At 40.0% G+C, this 26094-nt stretch overlaps 1 protein-coding gene across 1 annotated transcript; it reads right to left on the minus strand.

Moving 5' to 3' along the window:
• Positions 1 to 251: 251 nt before the first annotated feature.
• On the minus strand, positions 252 to 25173 carry col21a1 (collagen, type XXI, alpha 1). Its single transcript, XM_061690588.1, has 28 exons — positions 25077 to 25173; positions 24347 to 24907; positions 23248 to 23413; positions 22947 to 23175; positions 21061 to 21234; positions 17628 to 17705; positions 16927 to 17010; positions 16142 to 16204; positions 15899 to 15952; positions 15772 to 15825; positions 15619 to 15672; positions 11150 to 11203; positions 11024 to 11077; positions 10898 to 10951; positions 10506 to 10559; positions 7913 to 7957; positions 7769 to 7822; positions 7631 to 7684; positions 6817 to 6870; positions 6607 to 6678; positions 6410 to 6445; positions 5210 to 5254; positions 3931 to 3963; positions 2967 to 3113; positions 2830 to 2884; positions 2556 to 2747; positions 2409 to 2486; positions 252 to 1698 (listed from the first exon to the last, which is right to left on the minus strand). Exons 1-28 carry the CDS (start codon positions 25171 to 25173, stop codon positions 1511 to 1513), a joined length of 2883 nt encoding a protein of 960 aa, XP_061546572.1. The 3' UTR covers positions 252 to 1510.
• Between the last annotated feature and the right edge of the window lie 921 nt (positions 25174 to 26094).

Raw genomic sequence — 26094 nt, forward strand, 5'->3', positions numbered from 1 at the left:
ATTTAAAATACACTATGTGTCAACATATTGCATAAATGTGCATGTGCACTAATACTTCCACCTTTTGATTTTATTAATTCAGTCTCTTTGGATAGGGGTCATCAAGTGTTTCAGCCAAGGGTCATTGTGAGAAGATAACTCTCAAATGAATTTAGTTTTGGAGTCTGGCAGGGCCTTTCCAAAATCTACATTTTCTTCCAGTAAAATCCCTCCCTCCCTCCCTCCCTCCCTCCCTCCATCCATCCATTTCCTTTACCGTTTATCCTCACTAGGGTCGCGGGCTGCTGGAGCCTATCCCAGCTATCTTCGGGCGGGAGGCGGGGTACACCCTGAAACGGTTGCCGGCCAATCGCAGGGCATATAGAAACAAACAACCAGTCGCACTCACATTCACACCTACGGTCAATTTAGAGTCTTCAATCGACCTACCACGCATGATTTTGGGATGCGGGAAGAAACCGGAGTGCCCAGAGAAAACCCACCCAGGCACGGGGAGAAAATGCAAACTCCACACAGGCAGGGCCGGGATTTGAACCCCGGTCCCCAGAACTGTGAGGCAGATGTGCTAACCAGTCAAACACCGTGCTGGCTTCCAGTAAAATATTTGTTTTTACTATTATCTGCCATGCTTTCAGTTTTTATCATTCTGAAAGGTTAAATTTCTCTTCAACTTCTAGCAGAACCCTGGAGGCCTTCTCTACTATTTTGAACTGTTCATAATTCCCCCCACAGTGGCAAATATCTCAGTTCCAGCTGAAGAAAAACAGTCCAAAAGCATGCTATTGCCACGACCAAGCTTCACTGCGAGGTTTGCTGTTTTTTTTGTGTTTTTTTTTGGTGATGTGCAGCGTTTGTTTTTGAGCCAAACAACATGGAATTATAGTATGGTCAAAAAGGTCAACCTTGGGTTTGTCAGGCAATAAAACATTTTCCGGTGTATTTTTTTAGAGACTCCATGCACATTTTTGCAAAGTTTTGGTGGGCTTGGATGTTTTTCTTCATGAGAGTAGACTTCTGTCATTGGAATGATGAATATGGGTGATTTTTGTCACACGTGTGACATGGAGGACAAAGCCTGTGCTTGCTGGAAATTCATGATCCTGCAGCTGGAGCTGATGTTCCAAAAGTTATCTTCACAGTCTGATGGACTGTTTTTTTGTTGTTGTTGTTTTTTTTATTTTGGAGGGACATCAAACGCTCTGGTAATGTCATTGTTATGCCATATTTTCTCCAATTGACAATGACTGCCTTCATTGTGTTCCATGGTATATGAAGTGCCTTGACAATTCTTTTGTACCCTTCTCCTGACTGATAGTTTTGAAAACTATTCATCATCTCATTTTTTTACATCACAAAACTGGCATTTTAACAGTTGTTTGTAGACTTTTTATATCCACTGTAGATATTTAGATAAGGTCCATTAGTTACTGCGTCAGAGGACGACTGTAAGGATGAGATATTCCTGAGAATTGCTGTTTGCTTCACCCCAGCTTAGCACTGGTCGACTTTGTCAATAGTTTGGTCCTTTGCTGAAGTAGGACCGCCTCATCGAGCTACCGTAGCATAAGGATGGGTCACACCCCCCCGGCTGGCCAGGTGTGCCAGGATTACCGCGTTTACCCTCTGCTCCATTTAGTCCAGGTGGTCCAGGTTGACCTGAAGTACCCGGTTTGCCATAACCCTGAGGACCTAAAGGACCTGTCAAGATAAAAATTACTGTCAAGCTAAAAATGACTGTCATCATTCGAGGTTATCGTTGTATTGTTTTATTATTATTGTATTATTGTAAATTGCTTAAACTGGTCATAGTACATGGAGAAAGCAATCTTAATTATCCCCAAATTATTCAAGCAGGTTTTAACGTGTTGTTGTGGTCTTCTGTTATTGCTTTTTGCCCTTTCTTTTCTTCTAATATATAGCTCAGTAGTAGGTGTTGTTGTCTTTGGTCATTTTGTTACCTCTATTTGTCAAATAAAAGACAATAGGAGGAGTCTTCTAGAACAGTGATTCCAAACCACTGTGCCACAGCACCTTAGTGCACTGTGAGACAACATGAAGTATGCTGTTGGAAATGATCTGTTTTCACTTAATTGGAATGAAAATGATTGTTGAAGAACTGTGCGTCTTTCTTCAATTCTTACAAATAAAGTTCAGCCGCCTTTTCAAGTAAACAGGCCCAGATTTCATACTTAGCTAATCTGTGACTAAATTAACGGGAAAAAAACATAATTATTTCAGTATGGCATGTACTTTTTGTGACTTTTTTGTTTAGTGGTGTGCTATGATATTCCTATAATGCAAAATATGTGCCTGCTTGATAAAGGTTGGGCAACAGTAGACTCACACAATAAATTTGCATGACTAAGCAGGCAAATAAAAAAAATAAAAAAAGTCGCTGAAGTGTTTACCTGGAGGCCCAGGTGGTCCTTGGTCCCCATGAATGGTGCGCCCTGGGCTTCCCTTTTCACCCTTAACCCCAAGTTCACCTACAAGCACGATTCCTTGTTAGATTGCTTTATGAAAGACAGCAGGACAGTACGGTTTTCGCTTTTTACCTTTTATCCCATTAATGCCGGGCAGCCCTGGACGACCGCGGTAGCCTGGCTGTCCCCTGTCACCGGACGATCCAGGAAGTCCCCTGAGGCCCTGGGGCCCTGTCAGCCCTGGGACGCCAGGTGTTCCAGGAAGGCTGTGGCAACTGGCACAGCTGCTTGACTGGTGGCTCAGCAACATTGACGGCAGTTCAGCTATGATAAGTGTCAGAGAGAATATTTCATGAGTATGTTTTGAAACGATTACTCACAAATAAAAAGGTACCAATTCACTCACACTGAAGAATTTCTCTGCAAACTTGTCGAATGTGCATATCTGAAATTTCACCCGCCTGTAACAACACATGTCACAAACATGAACACACCTGTACATCATGAAGTAAGACACTGGAGGTCAATGTGTGAGAAACATACAGATCTTCCTGCCGGGCCAGGTTGTCCGGCAGGACCTGTGCCCCCCTGAGGGCCTCGGGGTCCCGTTGGGCCTGCTTGACCTGGCTGTCCAGGTCGGCCCGTTTGACCTTCTTGGCCTCTCTGACCCAGATCTCCTGTTGTCCCTTGCTAGCAAAAACACAAAGTTACACTGTAAAAGCAAATATTAAACCTTAGCAGAAATAACAAAGTACGTTTACTAGATTTTAGCCAAAATGTTGAGTTTACTATCAGTGGCTAAAAGTGTTGTGAACATAAAAGTGGCACTAGCTCATAGAAATGGTATTGTTCAAAGGTCCCCTTCCATCACAAATTACCCTCATTGTGGCTACTTTAACATTTACTTAACTTTACTTAAAAAAAAAAAAAAAAGTATGGGAACAGATTGTCTTATTTCATTCAGTAATTATAACTCTAGTACGATAATGAAGGTCCGAGAGTAATCTTAATTGCAGTCCTTCAGTAATGAGGGCGGCATGGCTCATGATAGAGTTCTAGTCTCCCAACCCAAAGATTGCGGGTTCGATCGTGAGCCCCTGTAATGATATCCATAAGTGTTCTTGAGCAACATACAGAAACCCGACTTGCTTCTGATGCTGCATAATTTGTAGGTGAATGAGGAGAAAGTATTAAAGTGCTTCGATTACCTTGAAGACAGAAAAGTGCAAAACCAGTTTGTATACATTTACCATTTAATCTTACTTAAAATATTAGAGTAAACTTACTTTTAGTCATTCGTCTTCATCATTAATTCATCATCGTCATCTTTACGTTCTTTAGTACTCTAACTGTAATTTGTCATGGAAATCTACTTAAAAATAAAGTAAGACAATCAGTTTCCTGACTTTTTCTTAAATCAATTTAATTAATTAGAATTTATAGTATAGTGTTAGAAATGAATATAATAGCTTGGACCAAGTTTTCCAGCGGGTCCAGGTCCTCATACCTCTCCTTTTAGTCCCCTCAGACCTGGCGATCCCTGTCGATTAAAAAGGATAATGGATTAGGCTATTGTAAAGCTCTGCAACTGCAGTGCAGCAGCTGTAGGGTTGTAAGGGTTGTTAGCGGTGAATCATGTGACACCTTATCAAAATCAGGCACATTACAGTCTAATTAACCCTCTTAACGTAATACATTTACAGTACTGTGTAGCAGGGGTCCAAATCACTGGGCTGCACAGAGGGCCTGAAAAAAATGTTTTTATTGATCAAAGTCTGAAAGAATTTTTTAAAAATCCGTTTCCTCTAGGTGTCCCTCGGTCATAGTGCTCATCTCGGTCACCCGATACAGGAAAAATGAAGCCCACAAGGGAGCAAAAAAGAAAAAGAAACAAAATGAGGGCTTCTTTGAGAAGGGGAACAGGCCAAATAATGAGACAGAAAAAGAGCCCACAACTTCCAAGAATAAGAAAGCTTTATTAAAGAGACAATATTGTCAAGTCTAATTTAGCCTTCGGGTTTATTGTCAGTTGACCAGGGGGGTGGCCTAGGAATTTGTTGGCCACCCCACTCGCCAGGCAGTCACATACAGTAGATCCTAGCATCAGTTCTATTTTAACGGCGGAAAGGTTCTTGCTGTGCAACCCCCCCACCCCCGTGTTTCGATCATCAGCTTCCCCCCCAGCGCCCATCGCCGAATCAGAAAATCTCGATCTCGATTGCGACATCACCTACAATGATTTATAAGGCTCTCTCACCCAGTAAAGGATCATGTATGAATTAAAACGTTATGATGTTATGTTTAATAAATTAAAACACACTTCACTAATGAAATGGAAATGCACATTTAGTGTGAGGGTTATTACAATGCATCATCAGAAAGTTGTGGAAAATTATCCAATTTCACCTAATTGGTGTGAAAATTATAATTTATTACTCCAAAAATATACTTTTGTTCATCTGTCTACATGACGCCAGCGACGTCTACTGGCAGGCAGAACAATTAAATGCTCCTCCACAAGATGGCAGAAAACTAATTAATTTATGTATCCTCCTGCTGCTACTCCATACTACATAGTCTGTAGTACATACAGTATGGAGTATTTCTGTAGCACACGCTGAATAAGTAAATTGAGATGAGATTTTCATTATTTCAGGATGAATACTTTTTGTAATATTTATCTGGTGGTGTGCTGTGGGATTTGCGTCATGTAAAATATGTGCCTTCGCTTAATAAAGGTTAGGAATCACTGCTTTATAGAATTAAATGGGTCAAAATGAACTCACGTGATTTCCTGATTTTCCATCTGCTCCCTTTTCACCTTTCATTCCCTTAAAGAAAAGAAAAACATTCAATAATTTGTACTAAAAACCAAGGGGAATGTTAACACTTAATCAATAAAGCACATCATGGAATTTGAATCACATTCACATTGTACATTTTATCTTTCTAAATGCAGATAGCATACATCCAGTTTAGTTTGTGATTTTTTTCCCCTTCATATGAATATTCATTTTTTTTTAAATGCTGCTTAATTCCCCAACATGTTTTATTTACATTCTGCAGTGTTTAGAATTTTAGACATCTCATTGGGTTTTTACAGTAACTTTATCCGTGAGGAATTCAAGCCTCCTCTACCTTCTCCTGCTACGACCGCACAATGGGCAGTTTTTAGAGTTGGCTCGCTCACCTGAATCAGGTGACGGCCTGTGAGGGCGGAAATTGCCTTTTTTTTTTCTCAGACCTTCCCCGAGGTGATTAGTAGAGTAACGAGCACTCTGCACATGATCTCTGCAATGAGGTTCTTACCATGAACATTGTGTGAACTCGAAGCAGATACAGTACAATACTGCTTTTCTGCAACAGTGCCATATTGTTATTGTTCAGTCTTTCTACACAATAGATTTTTATGATCATTCCTTTTCTTGTGTAATCTTAATTTCTTGTAGGTCTCTCTTTTTATATATGTTTGTCTTGTTATACGAATGTTACAATGAATGCATGGGAATTATGGCCATGTATTGCAGTACATTTCATAAATTTTCTATCCCATGAGTTCAAAGATACAATATTTAATATCCAAATATTATATGTTCAATGTTCACATTAGACATATTTATATTCCTAACAGGTCATAAAGCCTCATGCAATGATGCTAAATTTCCCACAGAACTTTAGTGTATGATATGTGGTAAATAATTGTAGAATTTGCAGGTATTGTCTAACAATGTAGGATACTGTTGGATACGCCTTATTTGTATTATAAACAGCAATTGTTTTATTCATTGGGTAGTGGATGTGCTTTTCTGTTGACGTGCTGTTTCTGATGCCAAACCAGATTTTTATTATCAGTAATCCAAAGCGCAATCCCAATAAATTAAGAAAATTGTGACTGAAAGATGATGAGGTGCTCGCAGACAAAGAATTATTGTATTATGGAGTTCAACACTGCAGTATGATTTTTGGAAATTTGTTTGCAGTCTTACCATATATCCTTTTTCACCTGCATGGCCCCTCTCTCCCTAATAGAACAGACAACAGTACATTTTATAGTGAACAGAAAAAATACTGTATCTGTTTGTGTATTGTGCGATATGTATCTAACAGTATTAGTAGGATAATAATAATACGCATTGTGTATATTTGTTATAATAGTCAAGTATTTATAGTGCCACGGAAATACCTTGCTTCCCTTTAGGCCGGGCACCGCTGGGTGTCCTGGCTGACCTGCTAGTCCCGAATGACCCGGTCTGCCCTTTACAAGCATAGCACAGGAAAATAGGAAAGACAACACGTTGAGATTCATTGTTGTCAGATCCAAAATATATAACAATGCAAGGGTTCATATCTCATTATTTTATCAAAATATATTGTAAATGACAGCGTAGCATACCATAGAACCTGGTATCCCTTGTTTACCTGGACTTCCATTTTCACCCTTACTGCCCTGTGGAAATAGTTCCAGATAGCAAAACCACATTATTCATTAAAATGGTGCATTATGCATTTTTATTATTACAATTTTTCCCCTTGTTTATGTATACATTTTTGTTGGGTCTGGTATATTAGTGGAAGTTTACCATTTCTGTATACAGTGTCCGAGTGCATTTACCTACTCCACTTACATGGGGGAACACATCTATTGAGGGGATGTCTAATTGAGCGGCGGGATTTATTTGTCCACACATTTTGGGAAGAATATAAGAATATGTCATCTGTATAATACAATTCATATGAAGAGAAACTGGAGTTTAAAACAAAATGGAAAGAAACAAAGTCATGGAGATATGAGCGAAATGACAAGAACTGAGGCATATTGGGCTCAATGAATAAGTACGTAGCTTTCCATAATGTGGGCAAATATGGACGCACACAACATTGTTAGAGTCTAAAACTCTGTTAATGATGTTCCACATAAGTCTCTGTATAACACCAGATCATCTTTAATACTGCACAAGAACCCATTTATAAATGGAGCAAATCACCACATTATATGAGAGCGTATGCTGCTTTGGTGCTGCTGTTTTGGTTAGCAACTCAATTAGAACTGAAATTCAAATGGCTCAGCAGTCAACTATTTAATTTCCATGTGAGACTGACATCCATGAACTGAGCTAATCCTGTTTTTTTTCTAACAGGAAAATGACAGATGGCCATTTAGGTAGAAGCTAGAATCTGGTGCTGCATATTGTTGGTATTATGAATACCTTTGGGCCGATTATTCCATTTAAACCAGGTGAACCAGTTGGACCAATCTCCCCCTATAGTAATAAAAACATACATGTGGAAAAGGGTTCAGAATGAGCACTCATTGTAATTCAATTAACTGTCAAACATTAATTTACAGGTGATCCATCTAATCCTTGCGGGCCCCTTGATCCGGGAAGACCAGGCTCTCCCTTAAAGAAATGTAAACAGTACTGTATTATTCAAATACGTACTATGTGACTAATTGGATGTAATGAAATGAAAGAAAGGCAAGAACTCACTTTTTGCCCATTGAGACCTGCTATCCCAGGTAAACCGGGCATACCCTAATACACGGGAAAATAATCAGATTAGATTGATGTTGTTAGAAATGTTGAATATAATATTCATAATAATAATAATGACTGAATATCATAGAAGTAAATAATTTCCATACTAGCGTAACAGAAAAGTATTGAATTATTCATAGTTTCAGCCACTGATCAATACCTACAGTAATCTTAGGGGTTAGGAATATAAATAGGCATCCTTTCAACTATTATTTATGCAAAAAACACAACACAATCTGACAAAATGATGGAAAAATGGTGTCACCTAAATAACCTTCAATTTAAGCCAATTATGTGACTGCACATATGTATGCTCGCTACTGTATACTGTATGTTACATAGCAAGAACAAGGAATCATGGCCATGGAGCAAAACTCGTTGAAATTATAAATGTACCAAATGTGCTGGTATTAGCAAGGACGGAATTAGACCCTATTTACGGTGCACTTGGGGAGAACAATGACAGCCGTTTTCAATGTAATTAAAAAAACAAAAAACACAGCGAACATTTTTGTGGTGTGCAGCCCTGCCACTAAATCCTGGGGGGAAGATTTCTGTTTGTTGTTTTCTGCTGAGATAAAGTCTTCCAGATGCTTAGTGGAAGCCCCCAGAGGAGAATCCAGTATAATATAACTTGCCATATTGGACAATTCATGTACAAGTCCCTCATTAGATTGGTCAAGTTGGTAGAGAAGACTCCTAATACATGTGACACTTTTATACGATAGAGGAATAATTTGTTGTGGACTTGATGAAGCACATTGAGGATGTCGTGTACTAAATCTGTCCCTGTGGATAGCCTCCTTTATTCATGGGAGTGTGGGGATGGCCTGGAGCCTTGTGGAGCATCTGAGTCATGTTTTATAGACCCATCATAGACTCTGGACAAGACTTCTTTCTAATCATGAGCAGTGGGATTGTGGCCCAGTTGAAACACTTTCCTCTGAAAACAGATTTGGCAGAGCAGCACAGCTTTCCCTCGATTAGTCATTTCATGGCTTTCGATTGGAGCCAGAGACTTCTTACATAACAGGGTTATCCTGGGATACTTTACAGGGGAAATACCCCTATATTTCTACAATGTCACGGGTACTCTCCAAACTTTTCCTTTTGCCCAATGGTGCCAAATGACCATCAAAAGAAATCCATGCAGTTTGTGTCGTCCATCAAATAATTTACTACCAAATTGTCAAATCTATAAGGGACGCTTTACACGATGATCTCAAACCTCTTTCTGGGAGTTACGCTCCCCTCCAAAAGTATTGGAACAATGAGGCAAATTCCTTTATCTTTGCTGTAGAATGAAAACACAGAGATGATTAGGAGGCAGGAGATCATCTTAATTTCCAGGTATGATATTTTGATCCACAATTTATAAGAAAAATACTTTTTTCTGAAACAAAAACATTAGATTAGCCAGGTAGTTTTTTATTGCCCACCCCGGTCCTGTTACATGGGTTATTCAAAAAACAGTGATGAATGTCTATGTTCTGTTTCGATTGATTTGGGGTTTGTCGAGTTAGCAGTGGTAAAAACCAGCTTCGACAAGATGTCAAATCAGAGCCATTGTACAAACACTGGCCATATCCAATATAACCATTTGGGATGTCAAGAAGAGAAATAAATGACTTTTTTTCCTCTCTTTCTTTCTGGGTGTGGGGTCACTCACTTACTGCGACAAATAACTCATGAATATGCAAATAGTTTTTGTATCCCCTCACTTATACTCTCGTCCTGTAGACTTTGAGAATTCACATAATTAATCCCACCACACTTCAGTTGTACAGTCGGGTTCATGACCCTGGTCCTGCATGCTTCTTTTCCTGTCCTTGCCCTGTCCTATCTTGTCCTGTCCTTCCCTCACAGGGTGTAGCACTACAGCCCCATGCAACACTCATATTTAATGTTTCATTGTTGTAGATAATGTAATGATTTACTTCTCTCATTCTGTTTACAATTAGTGCTTTGTCTTTTGTCTTTGTTTTTCTCTCCCTTCTAGAAACTTTGTTCTGTTCGACTGATCAAGTCTTATTCTCAATAAACCTCAATTATAATGCCACAGCGGAAGCTTTAAAACTCCTCTGTGACACAGTAAAACTGTTCCGGCATAAAAGGGATACAAATGTTCCATTCTGCTTGACCTAACAGCCGAACAGGACCAAAAATAATTAAATAAATAAAATTTAAAAATGCAGAGTTGAAAGGAGTTTTGTCAGGTGCTATGGCATGACTCCTTCTTGGGACTGGTGAAGAAGTCAGCATTTAGATCATTCAGAAGCTCCAAAATTGCGTTGCTGAATAACCGATACTGTATGTCATCTGTTTACGCCATAGTCCATGAGTGAATATGGGTAGCCAGAATTAAGATAACTTACAGTGGAATTGGTTCGACGTGAAGTGAAAAGGGTCTATATCTGAAACTAATCGATACAGTTCCTAATTTTATAATCAAACATTATAAATTAAATATATAAATGACAAAATGTATCCTGCAAAAATAATAATAACAATAATGAAAAACACTGCATTTGCAGTTATGACTCACTGTATGGCCTGGGCTTCCATCAGCACCAGGGATGCCACTGGCCCCACCTTCGCCCTTCAATGTAAAAAAAACAAAAACAAAAAAAAACTGAAAAGCAGCTGATAAACAATGACTAGGGAAGACACAAAAATCACACAATAGTCTGAAAGTTACTAGATTTTACTTTATACATTAATACATACGTTTAAATTTTCCACTGCAGTATTTAGTTTACGAAGCACATTTACTGCAAACTGAGGAAACATTATTGCCAGATCTCTATGATTACATTTCAATGGATGCCAAACCTCAACAACGTAACTTTTGGAAATACCAGTCTTCTAGAAACTTCCACCCTTTGCCAAGCTGCTTTAATCATTCTCAATTTTTGCACTGTAATAAACAAATGAGACCTTTTGACCAGGTGACCCAGGAATTCCATCATTTCCATCTCTTCCAGTTTCACCCTGTAAAGACAGAATCAGGCTATAAGACACCAGTAAATGTCAGAATTGTATACTATTCGTTTTCATACATACAGGTGCTCCTTGATAACCTGGTGGCCCGGGAGGTCCGATACTTCCTTTTTCTCCCTGTGAATTACATCCTGTGTGATTAACTACACATATTAATGATGATCACAGACTTGGTGTCAACACCCTCACCGTTTGTCCGGCTTCACCTGCCATCCCTGGTCGTCCGGGTGATCCAACTGGTCCCTGACAGCAGTAAATATTTATAGAGATTATGACAAGCAATAATTACACGATTTCTTAGCTTGACTGCGCTCATTTCTCAGTTGATTTCATTTTCAGTGCAGTGACAGCTTTAATGAAGGGAGACCATTACAGCTAACTGCACTGCCAATACTGTTTTGTTACATGGCTATTCTTCCTTCTTTGTAAGGTTAGAAACACATTAATGATTCAGATATTAATATTTAAATTGGAGACTAAAGACTATTGTCGGTTGTCTGGTGCATGTAATTCATGGAGTGTTGGATTTAACTCAGTACAAATTTTTTTTTAATCCTGATGGCGCAAAAACGGCGACTTTATTTCAGGTTACTGGATGAATATGGAGCCTTTTTGATCGTCATGGGTCCAGCCCTGACAAACTTGACATTTGATTGCACTACCATTTTACTATGTTGCGTTTGGATTTATTGTATATTCAGCAGTTTTAGAGCCACGTTCTTTAGATGTACGTAGACTTTCGCCAGGAAAACAAACTTTCCACCCTTGGGTGGCCATTCAAAATAGGAACAATTTGCAAAGGCAGATGTTCTTGCATGCTGTGGCTGTGGTGCGCTATATATTATAGAAAAGCCCTTGAAAAGCCCTGTCAACTGTCAGCTCGACATTATGGTATTTTAAAAGATACATTTTTATTGCCCTTCCAAAGCCAGTACAATATAAGAGCAAGACCATATAACAAGAGGTGGGACAGCTAGCAGAAATCATTATATCTCAGGCAAGCACCTCATCACCTCATTGAACCACTCCTGTCATAAAAACACAATGTATCCCATTGGCCATCTTTGGATTTAGTAAAGTGTATAAAATTGTATTGTCGTTGCTTTTACCGTATGGATAAATTACAATTGTTTAAACATTGCAAGCATACTGTTTAAAACGCAACGTGAAATGAGCTATTGATCTGTGTTCTGCATACAGATCTCTGTGGCACAGTCGAACAAAGCACTGCAGTTCTATTGTATCTAAATAAGTGGACTCTTACAATCACAAAATTATAGTATTTGAAACGCTCGGCTCCATTCTATGAAAAAAAAAGTTTTATGTCTGGTTGCCAAGGATCATAATGAGTATCTAAGCCTTAGGTGCTAAAATATCAAAATATGAATGGACAATAATAGCCACATATGTTATTCTGCCTTTACAGTGAGAAATATTGACATGGGGTACAGCCGTTCAGTTTTGTAGCTTCTTTCAATCAAATGAAAAAAGGAAGGGTTGGTAATCCACCCGAGATGCCACTGACTCTGGACTGCTGGACTGAATACATATTTTTCAATGTCTTGATACTTTTAACTTGTTATACAGCCATTTGAGTCGTCCTTGCTGGTGACTCTTAAAGTGTGAGTGGATGCCAAAGAGATTAGCTTGTCAGTTAGACCACTCTGCGGCGGTAGGATGTGTTTTGTTAAGAATGTGTTGGTTTCTGTAAGAAATATATCTCAAGCTGTCAAATAATTGTCTTTGCTTCCTTTGTGTGTTTGTTTTCCAGTCAAGTCTTTATCAGATCAGAACCTCAAATGTATCTCAGCTATGGAAATAATACACATCTCGAAAAACAGCGATGGCTTTTTCGCGGACATGGCAGGAATGAAATACAGTGAGATTTTAATGCCAATTCACACACAAAAAAGTTAGCTATAGACACTTTGCATGTGGTGCAGATCCAGGATCATGCTCCCCACACATGAAAGAAGTCCAATAACTCCCACATGAGGATACACTTTGGCAACAGAGGGAAGGAAAATCTCCCATCCACACAACAAACCTTGAACAGAACCAAGACTCACTAAGTCAGCAAATAGAACCCAATCTTAAGTGTGTCTTGTTCTCAAGGGATCTTTTATATTGAAAACACATGGAGACAAGAGAGATTGATGCAACAGTGTCACACGGTGAATGTGTTTTGCAGGGATTTCCTCTTAATTCACAAGTTTATCTTCAGAGTAACATCCACTTGACTTAACTTGATGCTTGTATTGCTGTGGACGTAAACAACTTGTGAGAAGCGCAAAGTCATGTTAATGTTTGCTCCTTGTATTTTGGTTAAAATTACAAATGTAGTTCCTCTCCCGGAGCTAAACAGGCAGCCTTATTTGCAACAGCTGTAACCTCCATTGATGTATTTGTCATTTGGTTTCTTTTAAGACATTAACTCCCATTGCAAAGCTGTTGTGCACACAACAGTTAGGCAGGATTTACACTACATGGTTAAAGTTTTCTCCTTAGACGCCGATGTGTCATGGCAATATAAGACAAAAAAAAAAAAAAAAAAAAGCCACTTCATCCAGCTCTTCTGGGAGGATCCCGAGGCGTTCCCAGGCCAGCCGGGAGACATAGTCTCTCCAGCGTGTCCCCAGGGTCTCCTCCCAATGGGACGTGCCCGGTAGACCTAACCAGGGAGGCATCCTAATCAGATGCCCCAGCCACTCTGAGATCCTCCCGGATGACCGAGATTTTCACCCTTTCTCTAAGGGAGAGCACGGACACCCTGCAGAGGAAACTCATTTCGGCCACTTGTATCCGGGATCTTGTTCTTTGGATCATGACCCACAGCTCATGACCATTGGTGAGGGTTGGAACATAGATCGCCCGATAAATTGAGAGCTTCCCCTTTCGGCTTAGCTCCTTCTTTACCACAAAGGACCGATACAAAGTCTGCATCACTACAGACGCTTGCACCGATCCGCCTGTCGATCTCCCATTCCATTCTTTCCTCACTCATGAACAAGTTCCCATAGATCTTAAATTTTCATCCGAGCCGCTTCACACTTGGCTGCGAAGAGCTTCAGTGAGATTTTGCGATCTCTGCTTGATGAAGCCAACAGAACCACATCATCTGCAAAAGCAGAGATGCAATACTGAGGCCACCAGGCCACCAGAATTCTGTCCATAAAAGTTATGAAGAGAATCAGTGACAAATGTCAGCCTTGGCGGAGTCCTACTGTCACCGGAAACGAGTCTGACTTACTGCCAGCAATGTGGACCAAACTCTAACACTGGTCGTACAGGTACCCCATACTCCCGAAGCACCCCCCACAGGACTCCCCGAGGGACACAGCCTTCTCCAAGTTCTCAAAACACATGTAGACTGGTTGGGCGAACTCGCATACACCCTCGAGGACCCTGCCAAGGGTGTAGAGCTCGTCCACTATTCCACGGCCAGGACGAAAACGACACTGCTCCTCCTGAGTCTGAGATACAACTTCCCGACGGACCCTCCTCTCCAGAACCCCTGAATAGACTTTACCAGGGAGGCTGTGGAGTGTGAGCCCCGCTTTCTTAAAAAGGGGGACCACCACCCCTGTCTGCCATTACAGAGGCACTATCCCCGATGTCCATGCGATGTCGCAGTGGCGTGTCAACCAGGACAGCCCCACAACATCCAGAGCCTTTAGAAACTCCGGGCGAATCTCATCCACCCCCAGGGTCTTGCCACCGGGGAGCTTTTTAACCATCTTGGTGACCTCAACCCCAGAGATAGAAGAGCCCACCTCAGAGAACCCAGACTCTGGTTTGTCATGGGAAGGCGTGTCGGTGGAACTGAGGAAGTCTTCTCCCCACCGACGTCCCGAGTCAGCAGCGCGCCATCCCTACTATACACTGTGTTGTTGGTGCCCTGGTCCCCCCTCATGAGACGCCGGAGGGTGGACCAAAATTTCCTCGAAGCCGTCCGGAAGTCTTTCTCTGTGGCCTCACCAAACTCCTCCCATGCCCGAGTTTTTGTTTCAGCGACCACCAGAGCTGAATTCCGCTTGGCCAGCCGGTACCCATCAACTCCCTCAGGAGCCCCACAGGCCAAAAAGGCCCGATAGGATTCGTTCTTCAGCTTGATGGCATTCCTCACCGTTGGTGTCCACCAACGGGTTCGGGGATTGCCGCCACGACAGCCACCTCAGCAGGCGCGGAACATGGTCCACTCGGACTCAATGTCCCCCGCCTACCCCGGAACATGAGCCAAGTTCTGTCGGACGTGGGAGTTGAAACTCCTTCTAACAGGAGATTCTTCCAGACATTCCCAGCAGTTAACACGCTAACCCTAACGTGTGGCTGATGGTGGACAGTGGAGTATTGTCGAGGTAAATTACGCACACAAAAAAAAAAAAAAGTCTGGCATAGGCACAAAATCTGAATTATGCTTCATGATGGTTGGGTCCACTAATTGACAATTGAGCACGTCGTCCCGTCGCAATACGAAACTGCATTACTGCCGCTTTCTTGTTAGTGGATTATTTTGAGTTATTTCTGTCATGCATAGTGGTGAAGAATGTTCACAACATGGATGGTGATCTGTCCAGTGTGTAGTCTGCTGGGAAAGCTTCTTCATAACCCGAAACAGATTGAATATAGGACATGAAGGACTCGATATATATTACTACCTTCTCTCCGGGTTGTCCAGGTGGTCCTGTTAATCCCGGCACACCTCTCTCACCCTGAGTGATCAGAAATGTATTATAAAATCTGCTTTGGGGGCTGGCTGGAGATGATGAATGAACAGTCGTGCCACAAATAGTGTTTTTTGACCTTCCTACCGAAACACCGGGCCTCCCCTGTTCCCCTTTCACCCCATCGGCTCCACGTTGACCCTGACAAACAGAATGAACATTTTCACAATGTATTTTGTGACTGCATTGGTATTGTTATTGAAATATTGATTACCTTTATTCCTGGTACACCAGAAAACCCTGGGCCTCCTCTAATGCCAGGCACCCCCTTTCGGATAAAATACACACGTGTTCAGGTTAACCTACTTTAAGGGATCATGTACAAATTAGCACTTATTATTAGGTTTTCATTACTCCATCATTTTAATTGATCAAATATTTTTTCCTGTTAACCTGTTGGAAATTAGTGGTTGTTGTTTTTTTTGTATGTTTGTATAGTGAACATTGTAGTACTCACAGGCTTACCATCAGCACCAGCACGTCCAGGTTGACCTGATTTGCCAACGTTTCCTGGTTCACCCTAAAGAATTGATGAATAGCACTTTTTATGTCATGCTGGTTTTACACAACCTCCCAGAACTAGAGTTGACTTACTCACAAATGGCTTAAGTCGTGGTAGACATTATGTTACAATTCATCACACATATACACAAGGATAAGCCACAATACAAAGGCATCTTGTGCTTTGCAGCTGTTATTATTTTCTGTATAAGTTAAATCACACTGAAAACCACAATGTTGTCTTTTTTCTTTGCAAGATGAGAAATTGTACAGAGAAGATGCTTTGAATGTAGTTAGCCATGTCTTTTGACAAAAAAGGCAGCTGATGTCAAGCAAAACATAACCCCACCGTGATCAACACATTTAACTGTTTACAGTTATTCGGAATACAGTGTACAAAAATAGCCTTGGATAATGAACCACGTGCTTCTTCACCATGTCTCAAGACAACGATGTAATAATCTGATCGCATGCAAGAGCCTGTTCGGATAAATTTTAATTTCCAAATAGAAGCTGTCTGCTGCACTATACATATTTTATTTGGAATAAACGTATTAACATGTACCTTCCACTCAATGTAAGCGCAACACACTGGTACCAGCAAACCTGTTAGGCCTCAATACTCAGATCGTGTAGCTTATAGATACATGCAACAGTAATGTTAAAATACTAAAGATCCTCGCGAGGCATTTTTGGACTATTCAAATGGAACAATAAGAAGTGTTATTTGGAAAAACTGACCTTCATGCCTGGAAGTCCTGGAGGCCCCAGAGGACAAACACAAGGTTCTTGAGTTGGCTCAGCATAATCTGGACTGTTGGAACACTGCCGGAGTAAAAAAAAAAAAAAAAAAAAAATTTTATTAGTTTGAACACTCAATTGTAGAAATCACTGCAATACTTTTTATATTTGTATGCATCATATATCAATACATGTATTTTGCTATAAGCTCGATAATAAAAAGTTACAAATGAAACAAGCTGATTCTATTATAGAGATGTTATAGTGAGAATGAGATCGATAAATACACTTATAAGTAAGTCAATGAGAAGCAGATGCAAAGCACAGCTGTAATGATTAGCAAACATCTGCAAGTGTTGGCATCTGAATTTGTCTTGCATTAGTAATATGGCAAGACAAGTTCCAAACAATATAATGATGGGACACTACAACAGTTGCATGGCCAGAAAAGACTTAGTTGATGGATCCCCTCCAACAAATAACAGAAATTGACAGAATGATGTGTTTTAGTAACATTTTCTCCTGAATTGACAGTTGATGGTTAAGTCATTTCATGCCAAATCTGCAGTTATCTGATGGTAAAATTGAGTGTCAGTGCAAACAGTTGTGGATCTCAGAGCGAGACCTCGGTGAGAAAAAGTTATCTTTGTTGCTTTTGGGAAATAAAAACAAAGCCAACCCAGTGAGACTCTTGTACGTACCACTCCTGGTATTTCACATGCAGTCTCGCGGTTGTTCTGCTCAGGGTCACAGTAGATACGGAGCTTCTGAATTTCAAACTGCATAAAATGGGGAACAACGCACAGTTAAAACATCAATGGCGATATAAATCAAGCTAAGAAATAAAAGTGATAACAGTGATAAAATGCGGTTGTAATCCCAATATTATTTGCGCTTTGTCACTAATTGTTATTACGAACTGTTGTATAACTCCCAAATAAAAATACAGTACTTTCTCATATAGTGAGGGGGTGTTTATCACTCTAACTAACTAACTCCAGAGGGGACCAGGTGTCATATAGGGGAGGCCTTCATCTAACCATCCAGCAACTTAAGCAAGGAAGGCCAGAATTCCCTCTCTGTAATCACATGGTACAGCTCTTCCAGGAGGAACCCAATGTGTTCCCAGGGCGGCTGGAAGACAGACGGTCTCCCTGATTTACACGTGCAAAAAACTGTTGCAAACTTGATTGTTCAGTGGAACTGATGTGTGAGCTGATCTACTTACCGGGCACCCCGAGAATGTGTCTGCCAAATGTGCAAAATTGCCACACAGTTCATTTTCACGAATTGGGAGGAGTATATGCAAATCGATGAATTTAGCAGATGCAATGTGATTTATCAAACCTAGAGAACAATTGCGCTTGCCGATTTTGCGTCTTTAAATAGCAGGCAGGCTGGTGCAAACCAGCATGCAAAGCGGCACCAGCGTAGCACAGGCAAAAGGAGAGGGGGCAAGGGGTCCTTTTCCGCTGGTGTGGACACTTTTGAAATGTCAAAAACAAAAATGATGGTGACATAGTGTTTTTTCAGAAATGCCGTTTTTGCAGCTTTTGAATGATCCAAGGCCTGACTTCTTCGGCAGTCACAAGAAGGTGTCATACCATTTCACCAATGAAAAAACTCTTTCAACTCTGCATTTTAGTGCACGGTGAAAATGGGCGCTGTCTTCTCCCAGACCAATTTTCTGGGGTGTTGTACCAAATTTTAAACACATTATGCAATGTACACATACATCCAATTGCCACACACTCGAGACAAGTACAATTTAACAAAACATGGCTTTTATGCGGTGGCTGGCTTCCCTAAAATTACTTCCAATTCCATCAATTTGAACTGCATTTTGCGCTTTCCATGCTCTCCCAAACGTTCAATGGTGAAAACCTTTAGAGCTACTGAAAGCACAAAACCCTCTTTTGAATATGGCAATTGCAACCAGTTCTACAGCTGTTGCAACCAGAGTGTTCAATGTGTTAGAGTGAGTAAATATGCAATTTAGCACCTGGTATTTGGGATCTTAGTAAAACATTGCAGTCTTAGTAGATCACATGTAATACATCCATCGACAGCAACATCAACAGTAAATGCCCACTATCAATATTCTCTGCAGCTTGTTCTTTTTTTCTTTTTCTTTTTTGTTGTTGTCCCGTTCGGCTGTTAAGTCAAGCAGAATGGAGGATCTGTATGCCCTTTATGCCGGAACAGTTTTACTGTGTCACAGTGGAGTTTTTAAACTGCCGCTGTGGTTTATTAGTATTATAATGGATATTTATTGAGAATCAGAGTCGATCAGTCAAACCGAACAAAGTTTTGAGAGGAGAGTGAGAAAAGAAGACAAAAGACAAAGCACTAACTGTAAACAAGATGAGAAGCGTAAATCCTTATATATCTAGAACAATGAACAATAGATATGAGTGTTGTATGGGGCAGTAGTGCTACATCCTGTGTGGGAAGCACAGGACAGGAGCAGCACGCAGGACAAGGGTTGTGAACCCGGCTGTACAAATGAAGTGTGCGGGGAGTGACTTTGTAAATTCTAAACGTCTATAGGACCCAAGTGTGCAAGTGTGAGGGACCCAATGCCCCCCTCCCCGTCAACCCCCACGCCCTCTCAATGCAGAGGAGCAGCAGCCCTACTCTGAACCCCTCCCGGAGATTTCGTTTCAACCACTTGTCTCCGTAATATTGTTCTTACCAATAAGACCCATACAACAATCACATACACACATGCAATCCCCTCATAACAAAAATGTGTATATTAGCAAAGATTTTAAAATTGTTTAGCATAGCCTACATAAAGTTAATAGTGCTTGATTGAAATAATAGTGAAACTCAAATTTAGTCAGGTCTGGTCAGGTTTTGATCTACAGTACAACATCCTGAATTTTTTAACTATCTAATAACTATCTTTTGCTGGAAATAATAGATGGAAGTGAATACAAGATTGCAAGACACAGTGTTAACAGATAAAATATTTTCTATTCTCATTTTTTAAATTAATATTTTGACAAAAGATTATAAATTCCATGTTAGTCATACCCTTCCCTAGAAGAGGTATATTCATGAATTTACCATTAAATGCTGTTGATTACATGCTACAAAGTTACCAGGGTACGAGTCGGATAAGATAAGTGATATAAATAAATTTTAAAACGTTAAAATAACAACTGTCTAATATTTTTCATGAATATCTCTTGTAGTCTTTTGCCACTTTCTTCGGTCATTTCCAGTCAGAACAAAGCGTCTCCTCACTTCTGAGAGAATGTTTGTGTGATTTTATTGGGTCCTGCTGTTTTTGTTAGCAAATCAGCTACCAACAAAGTTTAGTTGGTCCCAGCAGGTAGCGCTTTAATATCAAACTCTGAACAATTGGGCCGATAATGGGACGTAATTACAGTTATCACCTATATTTATTTCTGAGTGGAAAAAAAAAAAAGGTTTATCTGTTTCAAGTAGATGTTGGACCCAGAGATTAATTGAGATTCACTGTTTATTAGAGTGAGGCGGCCTCTGAGGAACTACAGTACACGCTACTACTAAATGCGCAACATTAAATACCTTGAGGCTCAGAAGAGATGGAACACAAACCCATCATTCATTTTTTATTTGATATTTTGTTGGGGTTAGTGGTGAATTGCCTCCAAAATATTTAAAATCAGTTACCATGTAAGCAGAAAGATTTGTACATATGTTTACGGTGCCATGACAACAGAGATTTGAATATTTGTAGGTTGAAATGTTATTCAAATGTTTATTATTTGAAAATAAATTGCCACCCTGATGTGTTTTTTTTTGTTGTTTTCCATGCACAAATAACTTTTATGAACTTTTATTACCCCTTTGTGCTGATGGATAGTTATGGCCGTAGTGTGTGATTTCACTCCAGTTACCATAATTGTAGCTACTGCCACAATGAGCAAACAGTTAAATGTTTTACAAATGTATCAGAAGAGTTTTGAATATCCAACTGTTACTTCTGTTACATAACTCCAGGAGAGGTTTATCATCATTGCACTGATTAAAGGACGTTTTGTTTAAAAGCACTTCTTTAACCATAAGGAAATTACTCTCTTTATAAAGCAGTACTTTAAGAATATGTTCCACAATAAAGTTTTACAATCTGACAGTGCTTACTGGTGCTGTTGTTTCTTTACTGACATATTTTCCAACTTGAGTTTTTCCATTGATGAAAATGCCAACAGGAGGCTCCAAAGTCAGTGTTTCCATTTCCAGGTCGTCAACATAAAGAGTGACGTCCTCCTCCGTGACCAGAAGTCGCAGTTGGTGCCATTTCTCATCAAACAGTTTCTTCGGTCATAAACAAAAGCAAAAACAACAGGAAATGATCAATTACAAAAATATATGTACTGTACATACAGTTATATATCAGGCGGTGGGCATAGAAATCCCAATGAAGTCGCTTTAGCCATTCACAATTATGCATACTGCATCTAATTGTATTTTAACCGTTTTTGTTCGGATTTAAAATGAAATTGTCTTGTTTAGCATCTTCATCGTAAAGCTGCTTAGGTTACCTCCTCAGCAGCCGTACATTACTATGTACAATAAATCAATGGAACCCCTAAAAGGGCAAGGACCAAACTTTGATTACTTGATCTTATTTTTAGGCAGTAGAACCATGTGATATTCTTACTAATGAATAGGGGTGGGACTCATAGAGTTACTTGAGATACTATTGTGATATATTGCCAAAGGCAACAATAACAACAATAAATAAAGTGATAATTGATATAGTGGAGGAAAAACATACTGTACATGACACGTCACAAATATCTATGTCACTGAAGAAGTGAAAACAGGGCTAAATGACTTTGCACCTTAAGCATACATCATAATTAAAGAAGGTGGAATCAAACATTCTCTTTTCTATTATCTTACTGGTGTATAGATAGTGCAAGGAAGATACAATGATACAGTATCACAATATCAATATTTTGTCTATATCCCTAGTAATGACAATAGTGGAATAAATTATCATATACTTTTAAAAAAAAGTATATTAGAATGGTCATCATTATAAATATTTTCAGTTTTTTATTTTGAAAAGAAAAACATTTCCATTTCAGTAAAGTGTAGGTATTAAGTCACAGAATAAATGGATGTCATAGGATATTACATGTCAAAATCATGAAGCAAAAGTAGTGAATCGTGATGAGTGTACATGTCAAAATCCATCAGGGCCTCCATTTATTGGTGCCTCCAAGAATATTCTGTTATTCGTCTCTCAACTGTTTTGGAATCTTTCCTATTCTGCTGTATTTTGTTTAAGTGCAGGAGAAATGGTGGGTGCACCCACACTCCCTTCTTTTTCTGCCATGACACGTTTGAGGAGTCATGATTTTAACTGACCTTTCCAGTGTGCTGAACTATGCGCTAATGAACTCTACAAGGACGGAGCTACAAGGTGCCACTGGTTTAGCACAACTGCTATAAACATTAACCCGTCCCACCGTCATTTAAACTTTTAAACAGGTGTACCAATTGGACCCTGTCAGACAGCAGGGAGCCTCTAAAATAATGAGGTTTTACCAACAGCAAGTCAAAGGCATGTTTATGTAATTTATGTTACTGTAAGTTCAACATATTGAAGGGTGCCTATTTATTGTGAGTTTAGTGTTTTTAATTAGTATAATTTTTAATGGCAAGACAAAGATTTCAAGGCTGTAATATTTGAGACGAATATGATATATATTATAGAACTTTCCAACCAAATATTCTACAACTTTTATTTATTTTATATAGTTTGGTTGAGCAGTGGAGGGAGCACTGTGGTCTCGCGGTTAGTACATCTACAGTCAAATCTTTACATCTTTAAATGCATTTTCTTCAGGTACTCTGGCTTCCTCTTACATCCCAAATACCTGCATGTTAGGTTCATTGAAGACTAATTCAGGGTCAGCTTAAATTGTTTCGTAGTTTGATTAAATTGTTTCGTAGTTTGATTAAAATTAGCAATGATGAGCTAACAAAGCAAATTTCCCTCTTACACAGCTACATACCATCGCGGTGTGCCGTGAAAATGTGGCAGTTTGCGTTCCACTTAGTGAGTGACTGGTTGTGGTGAACTGGACGGTACCATCAAGTCCGTTTAGGCTCACTGCCATCTGAGGTCTCCCGTCACGCGTCTGGATCCTCCACAGGTCCCACTCCTCCAATGCCACCGATCCCTTGTATCTCAGAGTGGCAACGAATACATATGATGGCGGGAGGCCATCAGGGAAAAGTGTCCTGAAATAACAAATGAACTCAGTGCCGAACTCCCAAAGGACGAAGCAGAAAGAATGAAAGTCAAATGATCACCTTGTAGCTTCACTCAAGTCAATACGCGATGACACCTCATAGGCCTTTGTGCCATGATATGTTCCTTTTGTCTTTTTGGCTTTTTTGGCCAAATTTAAATGGAATAGGATATCAAATCCTTTCTCATTTCGGGAATCGATAGGTATTCTCGCAGGACAAACAGTCTCTGAGTAAAACAAAAGAACAGTGAAAGACTTGAACAACAACTCATATTTGATATTTAAGTAGTCAAGCTATTCAATTTAATTGAAACACACTCAACAATTCCTTAAACTCAATAGTTTGCGGTACAGTGGATAGGAACCTGGCCGGACCGTGAAGAGCGAAAATCCACGGTTAATTGACATTATAATTTCATTGATTTTTATTTGTTTTTAAACACACAAAAAATCTTAAATAAGAGGCGATAAATCATCTATACTCATTTTACAAACTGAAAAAATAATTGAAAAAATGAATGCGAAAGGGTAAATCCACAGGTGCTGAACCACGAATATGTGGGGGTCCACTGTTTACAACAAAACATTTTATAAAACATAGCAAAACTGGGAAAGCTTTTTCATTTTGCTAAATGTTTCCTCTACTGCTGACCATGTGGATGGAGCATGTCAAAAAGATCCACAAAAGATTTTTGAAAAAGCTGCAATATGAATGCAAGTCCAGTAGTTAGCAATCTCAAGAAAACACTATGTGATTGTGATTGCAACAATCGCCTTGTGCAGAATAAGCATTATCCTGGAGAGTTGTGCCATAATGAAGGTCTTCATGGCTGTAGCTCAAATTGTCATGTTGGCAACACACTGACATAGTGGTAAGCAGATCTGTCTCAAAGTCAGGAGATCTGGATTTGAGTCGCTGCTGGAACTCTGTGTGGTGTGTGCATGTTCTCCCTGTGCTTGCATGGGTTATTACATAGCTATAACTGTGAATAGTTTTTTGTCTATACTGTATGTGCCCTGCACTTGACTAGCGATCAGTCCAGAGTGCACACCACCCCTCTCAGTAAAATACATGACTAAATGTTCAAAACAAATTAAAAAAAACCTTTTCAGTTCAAAACAGCGTTGTGCAAACAGGCCCTAGATAAGCAGTTTCTTACCTTCACACAGTTTCTGCCGTATGACTTGTACGATCCTAGAAATACCTCTGTAGTCCTCAACAGAGAAAACGTAAGTTGAAAACGGCTGATTTGCGATGGCTCTCAACTGTCCCTCCTCTGTCTCTGATCCCACACCAATCGCAAACAAAATGACTCCTTTTTTTCTTGCGGCTTCTGCTGCCTTTGAAACCTCATCTTGAGACTTCCCATCGGTGAGCACAACTGCAATTCGGGACACGCCCATCGGGCCACGCTCAGAGAGGCCAAACAGTTTGCCTGTGGCAAACTCAATGGCTGTGCCAGTCCTTGTGTTTCCTCCCATGTACTCAATGGATTCCATGGCTCTAATGAGATCTTTATTTGTGGAATACCTCCCCAGAGGTATTTCTAAAATGGGATCGTCGGTGTACTGGACAACACCAACTTGGGTAAATTTCTGTCCAATTTTAAAGTTTTTGGTTATGTTGACAAGCCAGCGTTTTACTATTTCAAAGTTTACATCTTCAACACTCCAAGAACCATCCACAATAAATACCAAATCACCTGGTGCGGTCCTACAACCTGAATAAGACAGAAAGCAAAACTTTAGTGAGGTGATTTTCAATACATTTGGTTTGTTTGAACAAACGTATAATTTATTAAAAGAATAATTAACTTTACTTCATCAATGCATAGGTTATATGGAAGACAACAAGCAACGAAAGTGAAGTGAGGACCAAAGAGTTCTTACTCCTTAGGTCTTCATCTTGTGCTGCATTAAGCCAATGAAGAAACACGAAGCACAGGCATCTTAAGACACAAGGCATTGATGTTGCTTTGTAAGCCATACTGCCGCAGCACTAACTTTCAGTTGCACCTGTAAAGAAAGTGAAAAACGTCTTAATAGGCCTAAGGTGGCATTTTCCTGTCTCACTTTCCTGTGTGTAAGGTACTGGTGCTCAATGTAGGGTTGAAGTCAACCTGTGAATTTGCATCCTTCTGACAAAGTATCAGAATTTCAGCAGCCCCTTTCACGCTGGCCATCCGATGGTCTTGACAGGTGTTAAAAATGTCGACAGCAGGATGCCACAACCAGAGTGTAAAGTTTAACACCTGCGCCATGCTTGATGCAGCATGAGTTTCTCGATATGGAGCTTATGTTGGGGAGACGGAGTGTTCCCGACGGGGTGGGGTGGAACGTGGCCTGTCTCACGCGCCGCAAAAATAAATAAATAAATACAAATAAACTTATCTGTGTGGCCCGGCACCACATAGCCCCTGGCCCAGTACCGGTCCACGCCCCAGTGGTTGGGGACCACTACCTTGACACACTAAAGCATTTTCCTTTCTGACATTATGCAGCAAATCCTCACTTGACACTGTCAGCTTTACTAAATGAATGGTATATTGAACCTCTAAACCACAATTACCCTTGAATTAGTGCTCACTGTTTCCTGTGGGATTACCAGTTCATCCCTCAAACCTGAGAACACACTTCATCTAAAGACTATAAATAAATCCCCGTAAATAATTTTGCCAATACTTGTCCTGCATGTTTTTCCTCCCATTTATCAGTCCATCCATCCATTGTCAATACTGCTTATCCTGTTCAGGGTCACGGTGTCCTCCCATTTATCATTCCACTATTCAAGTGAAATATTTTTAGTGACATGATGAATTGTCTGTTCTCCCTGTGCTTGCGGGAGGTTTATTTGCGTACTCCGTCTTCCTCCCATAGTCCAAAAACATGCTTGTTGTGTTCATTGAAG

Source organism: Phycodurus eques, chromosome 11 (genome assembly GCF_024500275.1).
Source record: "Phycodurus eques isolate BA_2022a chromosome 11, UOR_Pequ_1.1, whole genome shotgun sequence".
NCBI classification, from domain to species: domain Eukaryota; kingdom Metazoa; phylum Chordata; class Actinopteri; order Syngnathiformes; family Syngnathidae; genus Phycodurus; species Phycodurus eques.